At 40.0% G+C, this 18,430-nt stretch overlaps 1 protein-coding gene across 1 annotated transcript; it reads right to left on the reverse strand.

Moving 5' to 3' along the window:
* Positions 1–3,156: 3,156 nt before the first annotated feature.
* Positions 3,157–17,764, reverse strand: LOC127682218 (mas-related G-protein coupled receptor member A-like). The gene is made up of 2 exons (XM_052178607.1): positions 17,701–17,764; positions 3,157–4,383 (listed from the first exon to the last, which is right to left on the reverse strand). Exons 1-2 carry the CDS (start codon positions 17,709–17,711, stop codon positions 3,393–3,395), a joined length of 1,002 nt encoding a protein of 333 aa, XP_052034567.1. The 5' UTR covers positions 17,712–17,764; the 3' UTR covers positions 3,157–3,392.
* Between the last annotated feature and the right edge of the window lie 666 nt (positions 17,765–18,430).

The raw sequence follows: 18,430 nt of genomic DNA on the forward strand, positions 1-18,430 counted from the left end.
AATAGGGTTGTTTGGTTTTCTGGAGTCTAACTTCTTGAGTTCTTTATATATATATTGGATATTAGCCCTCTATCTGATGTAGGATTGGTAAAGATCTTTTCCCAATTTGTTGGTTGCCGATTTGTCCTCTTGATGGTGTCCTTTGCCTTACAGAAACTTTGTAATTTTATGAGGTCCCATTTCTCAATTCTTGATCTTAGAGTATATGCTATTGGTGTTCTGTTCAGAAACTTTCTCCCTGTACCGATGTCCTCAAGGGTCTTCCCCAGTTTCTTTTCTATTAGCTTCAGAGTGTCTGGCTTTATGTGGAGGTCCTTGATCCATTTGGATTTGAGCTTAGTACAAGGAGACAAGGATGGATCAATTCGCATTCTTCTACATGCTGACCTCCAGTTGAACCAGCACCATTTGTTGAAAAGGCTATCTTTTTTCCATTGGATGTTTTCTGCCCCTTTGTCCAACTTTTTAGTTTTTTGCTAACTTTTAGTTCTCATAAAATTGCTGACTGCTTGCTTTGCTCCTCTTTCAATATCCTCATGTAATCAAGAAAGATGTTAGAAGTAAATATATTTTGAAGAGCTGTGTGATCAATGAATAAAGTTTCTGAGGAAATGATTTTATGTATAAATAAAGCCTGTGAGAGACACAGGCTGTCAGAGTAGGTCAAGCCATACCAAAATGTTCTTCCTCTCTGTCCTGCCTCTCATGAAATGAAACTGAATGCTTTCCTGTGTCTGATTCTGTCCTTGCTGTTCTTACACCCACCCACTCCAAGCCCTGCCCTCAGCCTGGGTTGGTCCCAGGTGTGCACACGTGCACATATACAAACACACAGACACACACACACACACAGACACACACACAGACACACAAACACACAGACACACACACACACACACACACACACACACACACACACACAAGCATGTGCCTACAATTAAGCCAGAATACAATGTTATAAAACAACAGACAGCACAGTTTGTAGATGGACCACCCGCATGGATATCAGTCACCACTAATGAGGACACTGGTTTTCTGGACAGATGTTAACCACACACCTAGGTAGTAAAAAAATGTCACAGGGACTTATGGTAATTATGCAACATTTGCATTTCTATCTTTTCTCTCAATAGCTTTGGAAGGGAATGTATGGAAAGGTACAGAGAGAGCACAGCATGGGCAAGCTGTGTCTCTTTCTCCCACTGTCCTCTCAGACCATCAGAAGCAGATCTGCTCTGTTGTCACAAGTGTAGCAAACTGTTACAGAGGGCTAACCTGGTGTGAGTGCTGTAGTTCAGTGGCAAAGTTCTTCATTACACCCACAAAGAAAAAATTGTCTATCCTGAATATACAAAGACCTTCTCAAATAGGGAGTTTCCGTTAGGTTGTTATCAACTCTTAAGCCAATATTTAGAGTTAAAGGTTATGCAGGGAATGAAATGCTAAATTTACTCCAAGTCTGGAGCTCTTTCCTCTGCTCCCAAAAAGACTGTACCAGGGAAGAGGGGAGATTCTGCTTGATTCCCACTGCTTATTTCCCAAATCCCCCCAATTTTATTTTTTATCAACTCTTCTGAAGCTGGTGGAACAGCAGGGATGGAGATATCCTTGGGAGGAGGGTTGAGAGAAAGGATGGGAGGAGAGGTTGCTGCTTTGACGTGGTGACTGCAGGGCTGAGAGCTCTGTCTGATTTGCCATTATTTTAGAGTTGACTTTAGCTGTTTTTGCAAATCTATGACAAGACCTGTCTGTTCAGAGTCATTATGGGCATTACAGCCTAGAATCCTTGTTGCAGCTAAGACCAAGGATCTGGCAGATGCCCAGGATAATAGTAAAGGTGTGTGTGTGTATGTGTGTGTGTGTTGATAACAATTCTCTGAAGAATCTTAAGGTTTATTATTATTATCATCATCATCATTAACAATGCCACAATGAATTCTCTCTTCTCCCATTTTATTGTGTCTTGACTGTTTAATCTTTCCACACCTGCCACAAAAAATTTAATATGGTGGTCAAAATTGTAGAGTCATCAATTCAGATTCCAAGAATCCCAGGAAACCATTCCCAATTTACCCATCTCAATTGCATGGTTGTAACTCTAGTTTATAAACAAGATACTCTATTTCTTTTCATATATCTTTGTTTTACCCTGGATGGATTCAGAGTCAGTTGTATCTGTATAACAGATTTGTGTAAGTCTTCTATACTGCTGAGAGCCCCTGATACTAGGAACAAAAATCACATCTATTTTTATGGCTAAAACTGTCATGGTAACATTGATGCCTGACATGCACTATCTCCACATATAGAAAGAACATGTCACAGCAGTCGCTCCAAATGCCAGGCATCTGTCAGTCAGGTACAAAGAATATGTGCTCATTTCAATTATAATCATGATAGAGAGGATAAATTTCTCGGGTCTTTTGTAATCAATATGGTTCTTATATTTAGGCCATGATATAGTAAAGTCAAATCTCACAGCCTTGTTAATAAAACAGGGCCCACATTTCTTTTTCTTATAGCCCTGGCTGTCCTGCAACTCATTCCATAGACCAGGCTGTCCTCGAACTCAGAAATATGCCTGTCTCTGCCTCCCAAGTGCTCATATAAAAGGCATATGCCACCACTGCCCAGTAGGGCCCACATTTTTTATGGAATAAGATCAGACCAGTGACATTTTATAACTCCCTTTCCTTCTTTTTTTTCCCCATGGATGGACAGGAGACCTAAGGTCATTATCTTAAGGTGATTGAATCAGCTGAAAAATATAGTCTCAGTGCTCTTCATCACTTAAAACTCACAATATCTATATCCTCAGGCACTCAAGACTTCTGGCTGCTGGGACCAGCTGGCTGCAGACATGGGAGTCTTCTGCTGCAGCACAGGTCCAGAGAGTGTTTAATGTAGTGTGGTGTCTGGACCTCACATCTGTCTTTGTAAATTGTGTATAACTTACGCTGTTATCAGCATGGTGAGCACTGTGATTGGATGGGTGTAAAACATTTTTGTTGAGGGTCTGAGGATGTTTCACAGGAAACCACGGGGCTCCTTTGTCTTTATGTTGAGGCACAGAACAATCACAGACAAGACAGTCATGGTTTCAGACCTGGGCCATTCCCATAGCAATGAAAGTTGCAAAGAAAGTGAAAGAAAGGCTCAGAGGAAGTTAGCATGAGAATTTTATTAATGTCAAGAAGGACGCAGATGCGATACTTTCTGATTAATGCTTTTACTCAGGAGAGGTAGAAAAACTAATAGCTGTTGGAGATGTTGGTGGAGTACTGAGGCATGTCGAGTCCCTCCCGAGGCTGGGAGGAGCGTGGGCAGTGGTCAAGTGCAGCAGGCAGTGCTTGCCCCAGAGCCACCTCTGAGGTCCAGGCAGAGGCTCTTCATCACGGCTCTGCTTTGCTGCTTGACATCTCCACTATGTTTTCGGCTGTCTCGGGAGTGTCCTGCAGCGCCCTCTGGAGAACCATTTTGAGGGTCTGGTGCTTTAACTGATGCCTGAAGTAGCCCACGAAGAAGTAAATGATGGGGTTGGCACAGCTGTTAACAGCTGTCAGGACGAGTGTTACCAGATAAAGAGTATAAGCAAACACACCGTAATCGATCTTAATCCAGATTAACAGGAACCAGTGGATGCCGAAGGGCAACCCGCAGAGGAGAAAAACCAAAACGGTCAGCATGATGGTCACGTACAATCTGGTGAGCTTCATCTGCCCAGCGCCACAGAACAACCTGGCCAGCAGAGCCAGGCTGGACAGAAAAAGGACCACAAACAAAAAGATCAGGCATGCAGCAGTAAAGAAGTTCGATGCCAGACACAGGTTGTCATTTTTGTCTTTGGTATCTTCTAAGAAGACACAAAAATACCTATTCAGAATGCAGATCAACAGTGACAGGACCCAGATCGCAGAACACATGACAGTGGATGTGTGTTTTGGGCGGCAGAAGCGATACCAGATGGGGCAGAGGACAGACAGGCAGCGCTCCGTGCTGATGGCGCTGAGCATGCTCAGACCCACGATGTAGGGAACCATCATGACGGTGTTAAAGCACGGGAGAAAGATAATGTCGGGGTATAAAAACTTGCGGAGCAGCAGCGTGGAATCTATGATGTGACAGAGTAGGAAGAGGAAGTCAGCCAGGGCCAAGTTTAGGATGTAGACCGAGAAGGCATTCCTGCGCACACGGAAGCCCAGGAGCCAGAACACAATGGCATTTCCTGTCAGCCCAACCAGTCCAGAGATGATAATGATCAAGTTTGGGATCAGGGTCCTGCTGTTGAAACTTCCAGGTATGATTTTGTCTATTGGATTTGTTGACATGACTGCCATTGGCGAGGCTGAGGTGTTTAGGGCCAGAAACCCTACATCTGTGCTGCTGGGAACAGAAAGAAGATATGAGGCCTTCCGTATGAACACACCTTTTGTTAAAGACATATTTTATTAACACATATTTGTTGGGAACAAGCAAAAGAAACTTATTATACCCACTACCATTCCATTTTCAGACTCCATTTAATCATAGAGAGAAAGTAAATTCAAGGTCTCAGGATCTAGGAGGAGCTGGGGACTTCCCAAAAGCTAAAACAGCTCCTATTATAAGGAAATAGTTGTCATAGTCCAGATATCTCAGGGACAGCTTGTAAAGGAACAGCTGCCTGAGCCCAGACACCTCAAGGGCAACGCCTCCATCTTACTGGCAGCATTAACTAAGTGTCTATTCCCAGGTCCAGGAACTTACTCTCAATCTGTTTGGTGAAAACTCCCTTGCTCAACCCCTTATGTCAAAACATAATTGGACAGTGCTGCAGCCCATCCCGGTCCCCTATCATTAAGGTTTAATTCCTTAAATAAGCTGTATGATATTCCTTCAGGGTTCAGCTCTTGAGTCTGTTCTACAGCTCCAATAGACCAGAATCAGCTTGCTTACAATAAATTTTTGTCATCTGCATTAACATATTTTGAGATGTTGGATTTATGTTGGATTTAAGCAGACTCCACAACATATTAACTTTATTAGATGATGAATTTTATTATGAGATTTTTCAGATATTTATTATGTGCTTTTTAATGACCATTAATTGATTTTTAGGCCTAGCTTGCCTGTTAGGAATAATGGTTTTTGTGTTTTAGGGGAGGTGATACAGATTGTCAGAGGGCAAGCAAGTTATTAAGAACCCAAAAGCCCTGGAACCCACTTCCTCACCTTTGAGCAGTCCTTTGGAATCATCACCACGGTGTATTGATTATATGTGGATGGGAGAAAAACCAGAGAAGAAATATTTAAGCTCAGTTTTAGATGGAAGTCTATACTGTAGGTTAAGAAACCACCCATCTTAAAGAAAGTACAGAAAGAGTGAGGAGAAGAAGTTAACATGGGATGGAATAGCAGTTGTCCAGGAAGAAACAATCAGAGTCTGGAAGCTTTCTTTATGAGTTCTGGAATCCACAGAGGCCTCCAGACCAAAGACGGATGCAGACAGGCATCCACACAGCTTCCTCCTTGTGCTCTCTAAGAGACACCAGGCACTATGATCCAAACGGAATAGAAAAGGAAGCAAATGGAAACCCAGTAAATCTTTTACTTCCAAATAGGGAGGTTAGAAATGTTCAAGGCTAATTTTAGGACCTGAGGTATTTGTCTGTTATATTGAACTTCAATAGGAACAAATTATATTTAGTTTGTTGAGTAGGGTACTTGGGTTTGTAAAATCCTTATGGCTGAAACAAAACCTAAGACTTAATCAGACAAAGGAATAATCTCCTTATCATACCATGCAAGCCATTTTAATACCAATCCCTGATCTCTTGCAGTATTGGTCAAGGCTCTGTCTTCTCACATCACTACATGATCCTACTATGATGCCCTTCACCACTACACACTCTCCCCATGATGCCTGCATCACTACACACTCCTCCCTTGGTGCTAATCATCATGACACACTCCCATTGTGATACTCGACAATACTTCACACAATGACATGGCACTCTACCCCTCTACACAATCCCACCATGATGCCCTGTATCACCACACAATCCCACCATGATGCTATAACTACACACTTCCACTGTGATGCTCTAAAATCACTATGCACACCAACACAATACTCAGAATCACTACAGAATTCCATAATGCTCTACATCACCATGTGGATGCTGGGATTTGAACTCAGGACCTTCAGAAGAACAGTGAGTGCTCTTAACAGCTGAGTCATCTCTCCTGCTGATTCTCTACATCACATGGGGTGCCATACTTAACAAATTTGCCACTTGAGGATTGCTCAGTCAGCAGTGTGTGGCCCTTTTGAATTAACCACTAGTCAAGAAAATGCCTATGGAGTTGCCTGCCACCCAATCTGATGGAGACATTTCTCAGTTCTCTTTTGTTTTGGTTTGGTTTGTGTTGAGTTGACATAAGTCCCAACCATACCCAACCCAACATAACCAACCCAACCCAACATAATCAAACCAAACCAAACCAAACCAACCAAACAAGAAACACTAAGGCAATAAATAGAAATATTCCTGCGAGCATTTCTAGATTCTCTAGCCAGACTCTATCCATTTCATGTTCAAGCGTACAAACAGGTACATTAATTTGAAAGACTTTCCTGTGAAACCAATGGGACTCCAGGACATTCTTACACCAGTGGGAATGGTTTCTCAGGTTAATTTGCTGAGGTTCTCAGAGGTTATTGAAATTATGACCCTTGGGAGTTTAGATATTGCTCTGGTTGGTATTAGACATATCCATTGTTCTTGTGGTGTATCCAGAATACAAAAGTTACTGGATCATGAAATTTTCCACTGAAATTTCAAAGGAAAGAAAAAAATCTGTCAGTGTGCAGCAGGGTGGCATTATTTACAGAGGAACCCTCACGCCCCCAAGAGTGTGATAAGTGAACCTTTAGGGTAAAGCCTAAACTGCAATGGCAATCCAAGGATGTTGGAGATACCACAGGAAAAGAATTCTGTAGAGGAAAGGCACAAGTACCAGAGAGAGGCCAAGTGGGCTACAAATGGCAAGACTCTTAGAACTTAGCTGCCCAAGCCTGTCAGTGCTTAGATCATGATACTGTATGCTCTAGATATTGGACATGGAGACACGGTGTGCTAATGGAGATCTCTCTATGGGAGATCACAATTTAGGTGACCCATGAAATCTCAGCGATAGGATTGCTTAATCAGGACCTCATAATGACAGCATCAGTTGACATGCCAATGTGGACAGGGGAAATCCCACAAGACTCACCTCTAAGTGAAGAGCTCCAGGTAATCCATGGCTCTCAAAAGAGTGGGAGAATCAGTTCTCTTCAGGGATAAGTCCCTTGATAGATTATCCAATCCCAAGTCATCAGTCCTAAACACATATCCAATCAAGCAATACTAAATGATTTTAGTATGTTGTACATGTGTGTACATACATCCATGCATCCATGTATATATATACATGGATGCATGGATGTATATATACGGAATTTTAGGGGGAGCACATGGTAGGAGGAGAGAAGAGGAGTTGGAGTGGGGGAGATGAGAGGTAGAAACAACGTAAATATAGTACTCATGTATTAAATTCTCAAAAAGTTAAATAACGCATTTCTTTACATATACAAAATAAATTGAAATGATTTCTTTTATCTTACAAGATCATAGTATAATAAACCAAGAAACCAATAGAAAAGAAACTATGAAGACTTAAAAACACATGGAGATAGAAACTTTTCTACAATGAAGAAACTACAGAGTAAATAAAAGATAACAGTGCCAAAAAGTCAGCCCTAAAACATACATACAAATGATACTATATGGACCACAAAGGTTGTATTTAGGAATATATATATATAATTTCATTTTCCTATGTATGTAGGTACATATGTATGTATGTATAGGATATGTATGTGTGTAACCTATACACATAGATACATATATGCATGAAATGACAATTAGGTTAAAAAAAGAGAAGGATGAGGAGTGATATGTGGGAGGGTTTGGAGAGAAAAAATGAAAGGAAGAAATGTAACTAAATCATAATTTCAAGAATAAAAATAATATTGGACAAAAAAAATGACAAAACTTGATATTTTGCAAAAACAAAAAACAAAAAAAAAACATTCCTAGAATCATGTGAAAATCAAAACAGAATGTACATAAGTTTCATATATAGTGAATGCAGTGCTAAGTGGTAGTTTATTGCTAGGAGTGTTTTTGTTAAAAAAAATCAGAGCAAACTAAAACAACTTAATGATGTACTTCCAAAGTCTTAGAAAACTGAGAACAAGCCCACCAGGACACCACTTGCACCCAGGAGCTTGACAGCACCATAACCAGCTGGGCTCCTACCATGCCAGTGGTCATCTGCCCTGCAGGGAGGCAGTTAGAGGAAGTCCAGTCCTAAGAGGTGAGGCATCATCATCTTTGCTCCTGTGACTGTGTAGAGGTGCAGACAGGTACACAGGGATCACCTGAGTAGAAGAGCACTTGGGACAGACTCCTCCAGGGTCCCACCTGCACTCAGGAGTTAGGCAGTGCTTCTACAGCCATCTGTGCACCTAGTCTGCTAGGGGATATCTGCTCTGCATTGAGTCCCATGATTAGAGGTGAGGCCAACATCTTCTCTCATGTGAGTGGGTTGTTGCAACCAATAACACAGAGAACACCCGACTGTAAGATCATTTGGGACTTGGTCTGACAGGGCCAGACCTGCACCCAGGAGCTGGGAAATTCCAAATCAATCTGTACCAGGGAAAAGCTGGTAACCTAGAGGTGCTGAGATAGGCTTGCAGGCACACAAAAGGGACAAGCACCAGCCAGTGACAGCAGGACCAACTAACACCAGAGATAAGCAGATGGCAAAAGGCAAACTTAGGAATATTACTAACAGAAGTCAAGGCAATATGACACCATCCAAACCCAATTCTCCCACAACAGCAAGTCCTAGATAACCCCAACAAACCTGAAAAGTAAGATTTCGATTTAAAATCACAGGTCATGATGCTAATGAGGGTTTCATTTAGCGCTTCAAGAAGGATATAAATAACTCCCTTAAAGAAATACAGGACAACACAAGTAAACAGGGAGAAGCCCTTGAAGAACTAAGGGAAAACACAGCAAAACAAGTGAAGGAATTAAACAAAGCATCCAGAATCTAAAGAAGAAGGTAGAAACAATAACAAATTCACAAAGGGAGACAACTTGGGACATAGAAAACCTAGGAAAGCAGTCAGGAGTCATGGGTCCAAGCATCAATAACAGAATACAAGAGATAGAATATGAGAGATAAAAGAGAAAATCTCAGATGCAGAAGATATCATAGAAAACATTGATACAATAGTCAAAGAAAATGAAAAATGCAAAAGGCTCCTAACCCAAATTATCCAGGAAATCTAGCACAATATGAGAAAACCAAACCTAAGGATTATAGGCATAGAAGAGAGTGATGATTTCTAACTTAAAGGGCCAGTAAATGTCTTAAACAAAATTATAGAAGAAAACTTCCCTAACATAAAGAAAGAGATGCACATGAACATAAAAGAAGCCTACAGAACTCCAAATAGATTTGACAAGAAAAGAAATTCCTCCCATCACATAATAATTAAAACACAGAATATACTAAACAAACAAAGAATATTAAAAGCAGTAAGGTAAAAAGGTCAAGTATTGTACAAAGGTAGACCTATCAGAATTACATTGGATTTCTCACCAGAAACTATCAAAGCCAGAAGAGCCTGGGCAGATGTGATATGGAAACTAATGGAACACAAATGCCAACCAGATTGATATATCCAGCAAATCTCTCAATTACCATAAGTGGAGAAACCAAAGTATTTCATGACAAAATCAAATTTACACAGTATCTTTCCACAAATCCAGCCCTTAAAAGGAAAATAAAAGGAAAACACCAACAAAGGGAGGGAAACTACACACTAGAAAAAGCAAGAAATTAATCTTCCTTCAACAAACCCAAAAGAAGATAACCACACAAATATAAAAATTACATCAAAAATATTAGGAAGCAACAATTACTATTCCTTAATATCTCTTAACATCAATGGAATCAGTTCCCCAATAAAAAGACATAGACTCACAGACTGAATATGTAAAGAGGATCCAAAATTTTGCTGCATAGAGGAAACACATCTCAGTGTCAGAGACAAACACTACCTCAGAGTAAAAGGCTGGAATACAGTATTCCAAGCAAATGGTTCCAGGAAACAAGCTAGAACATCCATCTTAATATCCAATAAAATAGACTTTCAAGCAAAAGTCATCAACAAAGACACTTAGGGACCCGTTATGCTCATCAAAAGAAAAATCTACCAGGAAGAACTCTCAATTCTGAACATCTTTGCTCCAAATACAAGGGCACCCTCATTCATAAAGGAAACTTTACTAAACCTTAAAGCACACACATATTGTACCTCACACAATAATTGTTTGTGACTTCAACACCCCACTCTCCTGAATGGACAGATCAGGGAAACTCAACCTAAACAGAGACACAGTGAAACTAACAGAAGGTTTGGACCAAAGGGATTTAATAGATATCTATAGAAAATTTCAACCTAAATCAAAGGAATATAACTTCTTCTCAGCACCTCATGGTACCTTCTCCAAAATTGACCTTACAATTGGTCACAAAACACAGCTCAAGAAATATGAGAAGATTGGAATCATCCCATGCCTCCTATCAGATCACTATGGAATAAAGGTGGTATTCAATAACAACAAAACAACAGAAAACCCGCATACACCTGGATGCTGAACAATGCTCTACTCAATGATACCTTGATCAAGGACAAAATAAGGAAAGAAATCAAAGACTTTTTAGAATTTGATGAAAATGAAGGCACAACATCCCCCAATTTATGGGACACAATGAAAGCAGTGCTAAGAGGAAAACTCATATCTCTGAGTGGCTCCAAAAAGAAGTTGGAGAGAGCATATACTAGCAGCTTAACAGCACAACTGAAAGCTTTAGAACAGAAAGAAGCTAATTCATCCAAGAGGAATAGAAGCCAGGAAATCATCAAACTCAGGGCTGAAATCAACCAAGTAGAAACAAAAAGAATTATACAAAGAATCAACAAAACCAGGAGCTGGTTCTTTGAGAAAATCAACAAGATAGATAAACCTTTGGCCAGATTAACCAGGGGGCACAGACACAGTATCCAAATTAACAAAATCAGAAATGAAAAGGGAGAAATAACAACAGAAACTGAGGAAATTCAAAAATTAAGAGATCCTATTACAAAAGCGTATACTCAACAAAATTGGAAAATCTGGATGAAATGGACCAACTACCTAGTTGGTATCCTAGAAAGATACCAATTACCAAAGTTTAATGAGGATCAGATAGATCATCTAAATAGTCTCATAATCCCGAAATAAATAAAAGTGGTCATTGACAGTCTTCCAACCCCCCCCCCCAAAAGGCACAGGAGCAAATGGTTTTAGTACAGAATTCTATCAGACCTTCAAGGTAGACCTAACACCAATAGTCTTCAAAGTATTGCACAAAATACAAAATAGAAACAAAAGGAACACTACCCAGATCGTTCTGTGAAGCCACAATTTTGCTGATTCCAAAACCACACAAAGATTCAACAAAGAAAGAGAACTTTTGACCAATTTCCCTTATGAATATCAATGCAAAAATATTCAATAAAATTCTTGCCAACCGAACCCAAGAACACATCAAAACGATTATTCACCATGATCAAGTAGGCTTCATCCCAGGGATGCAGGGATGGTTCAATATAAGGAAATCCAGCAAAGTAATCCACTACATAAAAAAACTCACATGGTCATTTCATTAGACGCTGAAAAAGCATTTGACAAAATTCAGCTTCCTTTCATTTTAAAGGTCTTGGAAAGAACAGGAATTAAGGGCCCATACCTAAACATAGTAGAAAACAATATACAGCAAACCGGTAGCCAACATCAAACTAAATGGAGAGAAACTTGAAGCAATCCCACTAAAATCTGGGACTAGACAAGGCTGCCCTTTCTCTCCATATTTATTTAATATAGTACATGAAGTTTTAGCTAGAGCAATTGGACAAGATAAGGAGGTCAAAGGACAGAAATTGGAAAGGAAGAAATCAAATTATCACTATTTGCAGATGATATGATAGTATACTTACGCAACCCAAAAAACTCCACCAGAGAACTGTTACAGCTGATAAGCAACTTCAGGAAAGTGTCCGGATATAAAATTAAATCAAGAAAACCAGTAGTCTTCCTATACTCAAAGGATAAACTGGCTGAGAAAGAAATTAGTGAAATGACACCCTACACAATAGCCACAAACAATATAAAGTATCTTGGTGCAACTCCAACCAAACAAGTGAAAGATATGTATGACAAGAACTTCAATTCTCTGAAGAAAGAAATTGAAGAAGACCTCAGAAAATGGAAACATCTTCCATGGTCTTGGGTTGGCAGGATTAATACAGTATAAATGGCTATCTTGCCAAAAGCAATCTGCAGATTCAATGCAATCCCATCTAAATCCCAACTCAGTTCTTTATAAAGTTAGAAAGAGCAATTCTCAAATTCATCTGGAATAACAAAAAACCCAGGATAGCCAAAACTATTCTCAACAGTAAAAGAACTTATTGGGGAATCAGTATCCCTGACCTCAAGCAGTACTACAGAGCAGTAATGTTAAAAAACAAAACAAAACAAAACAAAACAAAACAAAACAAAACAAAAAAACCCTGCATGATATTGGCACAGTGACAGGCATGTAAATCAATGGAATGGAATTGAAGACCTAGAAATGAACCCACACGCCCATGGTCACTTGATCTTTGACAAGGGAGTTGCAACCATCCTTTGGAAAAAAAGATAGGTATTTCAACAAATGGTGCTAGTTCAACTGGAGGTCAGCAGTTGAAGAATGCAAATTGATTCATTCTTATTTCCTCGTGCTAAGCTCAAGTCCAAGTGGATCAAGGAACTCCATATAAAACCAGACACACTGAAATTTATAGTAAAGCAACTGCGGAAGAGGTTTGAGCACATGCACACAGGGGAAAATTTCCTGAACAGAACACAAATAGCTTATGCTCTAAGATCAAGAATTGACAAATGGGACCTCATAAAATTACAAAGTTTCTGTAAAGCAAAGGACACTGTTAATAGGACAAAATGGCAACCGACAAATTGGGAAAAGATCTTTACCATTCGTACATCTGACAGAGGGCTAATATCCAAAGATATTACATGAAGAATACATGTAATACATGTGGTATACAAAGAACTCATGAAGTTAGACTCCAGAGAGCCAAATAGCCCTATTAAAACTAGAGTATAGAGTTAAACAAAGAATTTTTACCTGAGGAATATCGAATGGCTGAGAAGCACCTGAAGAAATGTTCAACATCATTAGCTATCAGGGAAATGCAAATGAAAACAACTCTGAGATTTCACCTCACACCTGTCAGAATAGCTAAGATCAAACACTGAGAAGAAAACAGGTGCTGGTGAGGATGTGCAGAAATAGGATCACTCCACTGCTAGTGTGGTTGCGAGCTATTACAATCACTCTGGAAATCAGTCTGGTGGTTCTTCAGAAAACTGGGCAAGTAGTACTGGACGACCCCATTATACCACTCCTGGGCATATACCCAGAGGGTTCCCCAGCATGTAATAAGGGCACATGCTCCATTATGTTTATAGCAACCCTATTTATAATAGCCACAAGCTGGATAGAACCCAGATGTCCCTCTACAGAGTAATGCATACAGAAAATGTGGTATATTTACACAATGGAATACTACTCAGCCATTAAAAACAATGAATTCATGAAAGTCTTAGTCAAATTGGTGGAATTGAAGAATGTCATCCTTAGTGAGGTGACCCAATCATAAAAGAAAACACATGTTATGCAGTCACAGATAAGCAGGTATTAGCTCAGATGCTTGGAATACCCAAGTAACAATTCACATATCAAATGATGCCCAAGAATAATGAGGGAGAAGTCCCTAGACCTGGAAAGGCTCAATGCAGTACTGTAGGGGAATACTAGGAGAGGGAATTGGGAAGGGATTGGGAACATGCAGAAAGAAGAGGGTTTATGGGACTTTCGGGGAGGGGAGATCCTTGAAAGGGGAAATCATTCAAAATATAAATAAAGAATATATCGAGTAAAAGTAAAAAAGAAAACCCAGAACAAGACAAATCCTAATTGATAGACAGAGGCAATAAAGATCAGGGCAAGGTAAATGAAGTGACCACTAAAGGAATCCAATAAAATGAACTTGTATTCTGAGAAGCTAATTCAACATCAGTACCAACAGTCAAACAAACCTAAAGTGATGGAGATAAGACCAAATAAAATTAGATTTTAAAGAGGAGGTATAATGACAGAGGATTACTAGGGAATATTTTGAAGAGTTTTTATCTGATAAATTGGAAAAAATCTAGAAGAAATGGATAAACTTACAGAAAATATTAAAAATGTAGTAGTTTTCTTATGTAGCAGTTGGAAATGTCTTAGGGTTTTATTGCTGTGAATAGACACCAGAGCAAAGCAACTCTGATAACGACAACATTTGGGGCTGGCTTACAGATTCAGAGGTTCAGTCAATAATCATCAAGGCAGGAACATGGCAGCATCCAGGTAGGCATAGTGCAGGTAGAGCTGAGAGTTCTACATCTTCATCTGAAGGCCTCTAGGAGAAGATTGGCTTCCAGACAGCTAAGTTGTAGGACTTAAAACTCACACCCACAATAACACACTTCTTCTAACAAGGCTACACCTCCTTATAGTGTCACTCCCTGGGCCAAGCATATATACATCATTACAGTAAATATACTGAAGAAGAAATCAGGGCAATCATCATAGTCAGTGACCCAGGAAATTCCTAGGAGTAAGTATAACCAGGGTCAGAAAGAATGAAAGAGTGAAATAGGCTCAGAGGAAAGAAATTGATGAAGATGCTTAAAGCTTTGGAAAGGCCCATATCTGTCTATTGCCTATATCGGTAATTTGAAAATAGATTCAGTGGAGTCTCCACAATTGCATTCTTGCACAAATAGGAGTAAAATCCCTAAAATTCATACAGAAGCACAAAAGTCCCCATGTGATCATGGTAATCCTGAGCAAGAACAGAGATAGAAGCATCGCAGTGTCTGGTTTCAAATGGTAATAATGACCTGTATCAATGAACCAAGAGCAATAGCAGTCCAAGAAATGGAAACCAGTGTCATAGATTAGAGGATGCAGCTGTAAAACCACAAAGCTACTTCCATCTGACCCTCAACAAAGGTAAGTAAGATAGCTTCTTCAGCAAACAATGCTATCAAACAGGAAATCCACAGGTAGAAGACTGAAACTACCCCCCAGCTCTCATGCTGCACAAAAATCAATTCAAATGATCATCCTGGTCAAATTGAACATCACCAAGTCAATAAACAGCAATGGATGCTGGTGAGGACGCAGTGAAAATGGACCCATTGACTATTGGAGAGAATATAAGTTATTGCAGCCAGTAAGGCAATCAGTTTGCTATGATTCAAAAACTAGAGCTAAAGTTGCCCTAGGTTCCATGTAGGTTGCTTTTGGGTGCATAGCTGAAGAAATCAAAGTCAGTATAAAATAGAGACAATTATAGCTATTATAACCATTACAGTTATAATTATGGTTATTTTTTGTCTTATTCACAATAGCCAAATTATGGATTCAACCTACATACACATAAAAGGTTGTATGTATAAAGGAAACATACCACCCTCCCACATGATAGAGGAAAAAATGAGGTGCTGGGGATTTGGCTCAATGGATCACGTGCTTGGGTTCAGATCCTCAGTCCTCTTGTAAAAGACCATGCATATTTGTGAGTGACTGTAATCTCAGAGCTGGAGGTGTAGATAAGTGAATCTAGTGTGAGCTAGTTTAGCCAATCTCTGAATTCCACATTCACTGAGAGACACTGTCTCAAAACATGTGGTGGCTGGGGAGATAGTTCAGTGGATAATGTACTTGTTGTGCAAACATTAGGAGTAGAGATCAGATCTCCAGAACCTACTTCTAAGCTGGATAGATGTGTCAGCCTCCTGCAATCCAAGCACTTGGGAAGCAGAAACAAGCTATGCTGGCTAATTTTATGCCAACTTGATACAAGCTAGAGTCATCTGAAAGGAGGGAATCACAATAATACCTCCCTAAGATCCAGTTGTAGGATATTTTCTTAATGATTGATGTAGGGTGGGTCTGGCTCATTGTTGTAGTGCCATCCCTGGTCTGGTGGTCCTGGGTTCCATAAGAAAGCACGCTGAGCAAGCCTTGAGAAGCAAGGCAGTAAGCAGCCTCCCTCCATGGCTTTTGCAAGTCTTCTGTCTCAAGGTCCTTGCCCTGCTTGAGTTCCTGTCTTCACAGTTTCTGATGATGAACTGGGAGCAAGTTGCCCTTTCCTTCCCAAGTCACTTTTAGTCATGGTTTCATCACAGCAATAGTTCCCCAGAGCAAGATGGCAAGTTAGACTAACTGTATTTGGCTAGCTCTAGGTTTAGTGAGAGACCTTGACTCTTTAATAAAGTATATGTGAGGGGGGTGATCAAGGAAGATACCTTATTTCTACTTCTAACATATACACACATGTATGTGAGCAATTATTTTTGATTGATGAAAAGCAAGGGGGTTGGAATACTGAAAAGAAAACACGTAACAGTATGATGTGGGATTATTTAGGGGATGGTGGGGAAGAGTAAGAGGAGGGAGGAAAAAGTGAGTGGTGAAGATGTGAATCCTATCCAGGTACTGCGTTTACATATGAAATATCATTAGCAAAACCAATCATTTTGTGTGATTAATATATTCTGATGAAAAAGATAGCTCTTCAAATTTGTGTTTCAATGAGGAGATGGTTGCTTATTCAGCTGCTGTTTCTCTCATACCTTAGTTTATTTATTGTCTTCATATCCGTGAACCTCACTGACAGTTTTAAGGAGGATTGGGCTGGTGTGGATTTCCTATCATTTCTCTCCCTGCTTTAAAATCAATGCTGCTGTAGCTTTGTTAGTGTCTTTGTGAGTTCCAGAGAACTCACAATTTCTTGAGGTATGTCTATTTTTTCCCTGATGGTTGGACATTTATGGAGACAGACACTTCTTTTTCATTTTTCCTGGTGTTCTTTGGCAGGGACAGACTCCCCCCACACCTCAGTGTCTAATCTTTTATTCTATAGGCAGCTACTGATGGCTGAGCAGTCAGAGCATGCTTTCTGTTTCTCTGGAGATATGGGCAATTCCCTTGATGTTGAATTTGGGTGGGGTAGCTGACTGGGCTCTGTTGTTTGGCAAGAACACTTGCTGACATCTGCAACCTGACTGAGCAAGAGGATGCGCACTGAAGTTGCCTCAAGTCTGCTGGAACACCGTGCATTCTCTGACCAAGAGGTTCTGTGATTTGAGCTCATTTGTTGAGCAGGTTACCAGCAAAAGCTTTAGTGGTAGGGAGATCAGGATAGAGTCTCACGAATCAGGATAAGTCTCATTAGCAACTTCTGACCACTCACTGTCCAGCCTGTCTGCACTAAAGTCACCAAAAGGGATTTGCACGGTGCTCATCTTTTCCTCTCAAGGTCCTCATAGCAGCTTGAATATGCTGCCACAGTATGGAGTTATGTGGATATAAGCACACAAAAGTTATAACAATAGATTAGGAAATAAATTCTATACAGACTCTTACCTTTTCCCCATTCTTCGTGCTGGATGTAGCAAGCTGGCTTGTGTGGAAGGAAGGTTCCAGTCACTACAGGATATTTCTTTGCTCTGGAGAAGTGCATTTAAAAGCTGAAAGGAAGTAAAGTTTATCAATACCCCAGATAGCCCTGTGGTTTCCTGCTCAGAGTCCTATTGGCAAGTGGGAGTGTAAGATCTGTGACGTCATGTTCCTCCTAAGACATTTCTTAATCTCTAGTATTTTTATGCTTTTATCTCTCAACTTGCACGCATCACAACCCCACTGTGTCCTCCTTCCTGTAAGTTACTATTTCTTGGAGTTCCTGCCACCTGGACAATAATGCCAAGCAACGTGAGCAGTGTTATCAAGTACTCAGTAGGGATGGAAGAAAGTCTCTAGCTGTTACTTCATACTTCCCTTGGCCTGGCGTCTCTTCTTTGCTAAAGGAGTGATATCCGCACATTTCCAGTTTCTTCCAAATAACACAGAAATGTAACAAAAGAGAAGCAAGTGTCTTTCAAAACATTGTTTTTTGGAAGCAATTGCTTGTTAAGTTATTTATTCCTAAGTATCTTAGTAGCTGAGCTTTTAGTTTTGATCAGCAAACATTCATTTTTTATTTTTATTTTAGAATTTGTATTTGTAAACAATTATACAATCCAACCCCATGAGGTGTAAAGATATTCTATGTATACTTAACATACTGAGGAGTGACTAAAAGATATATATATCATCT

Source organism: Apodemus sylvaticus, chromosome 1, assembly GCF_947179515.1.
Source record: "Apodemus sylvaticus chromosome 1, mApoSyl1.1, whole genome shotgun sequence".
Lineage (NCBI taxonomy): Eukaryota > Metazoa > Chordata > Mammalia > Rodentia > Muridae > Apodemus > Apodemus sylvaticus.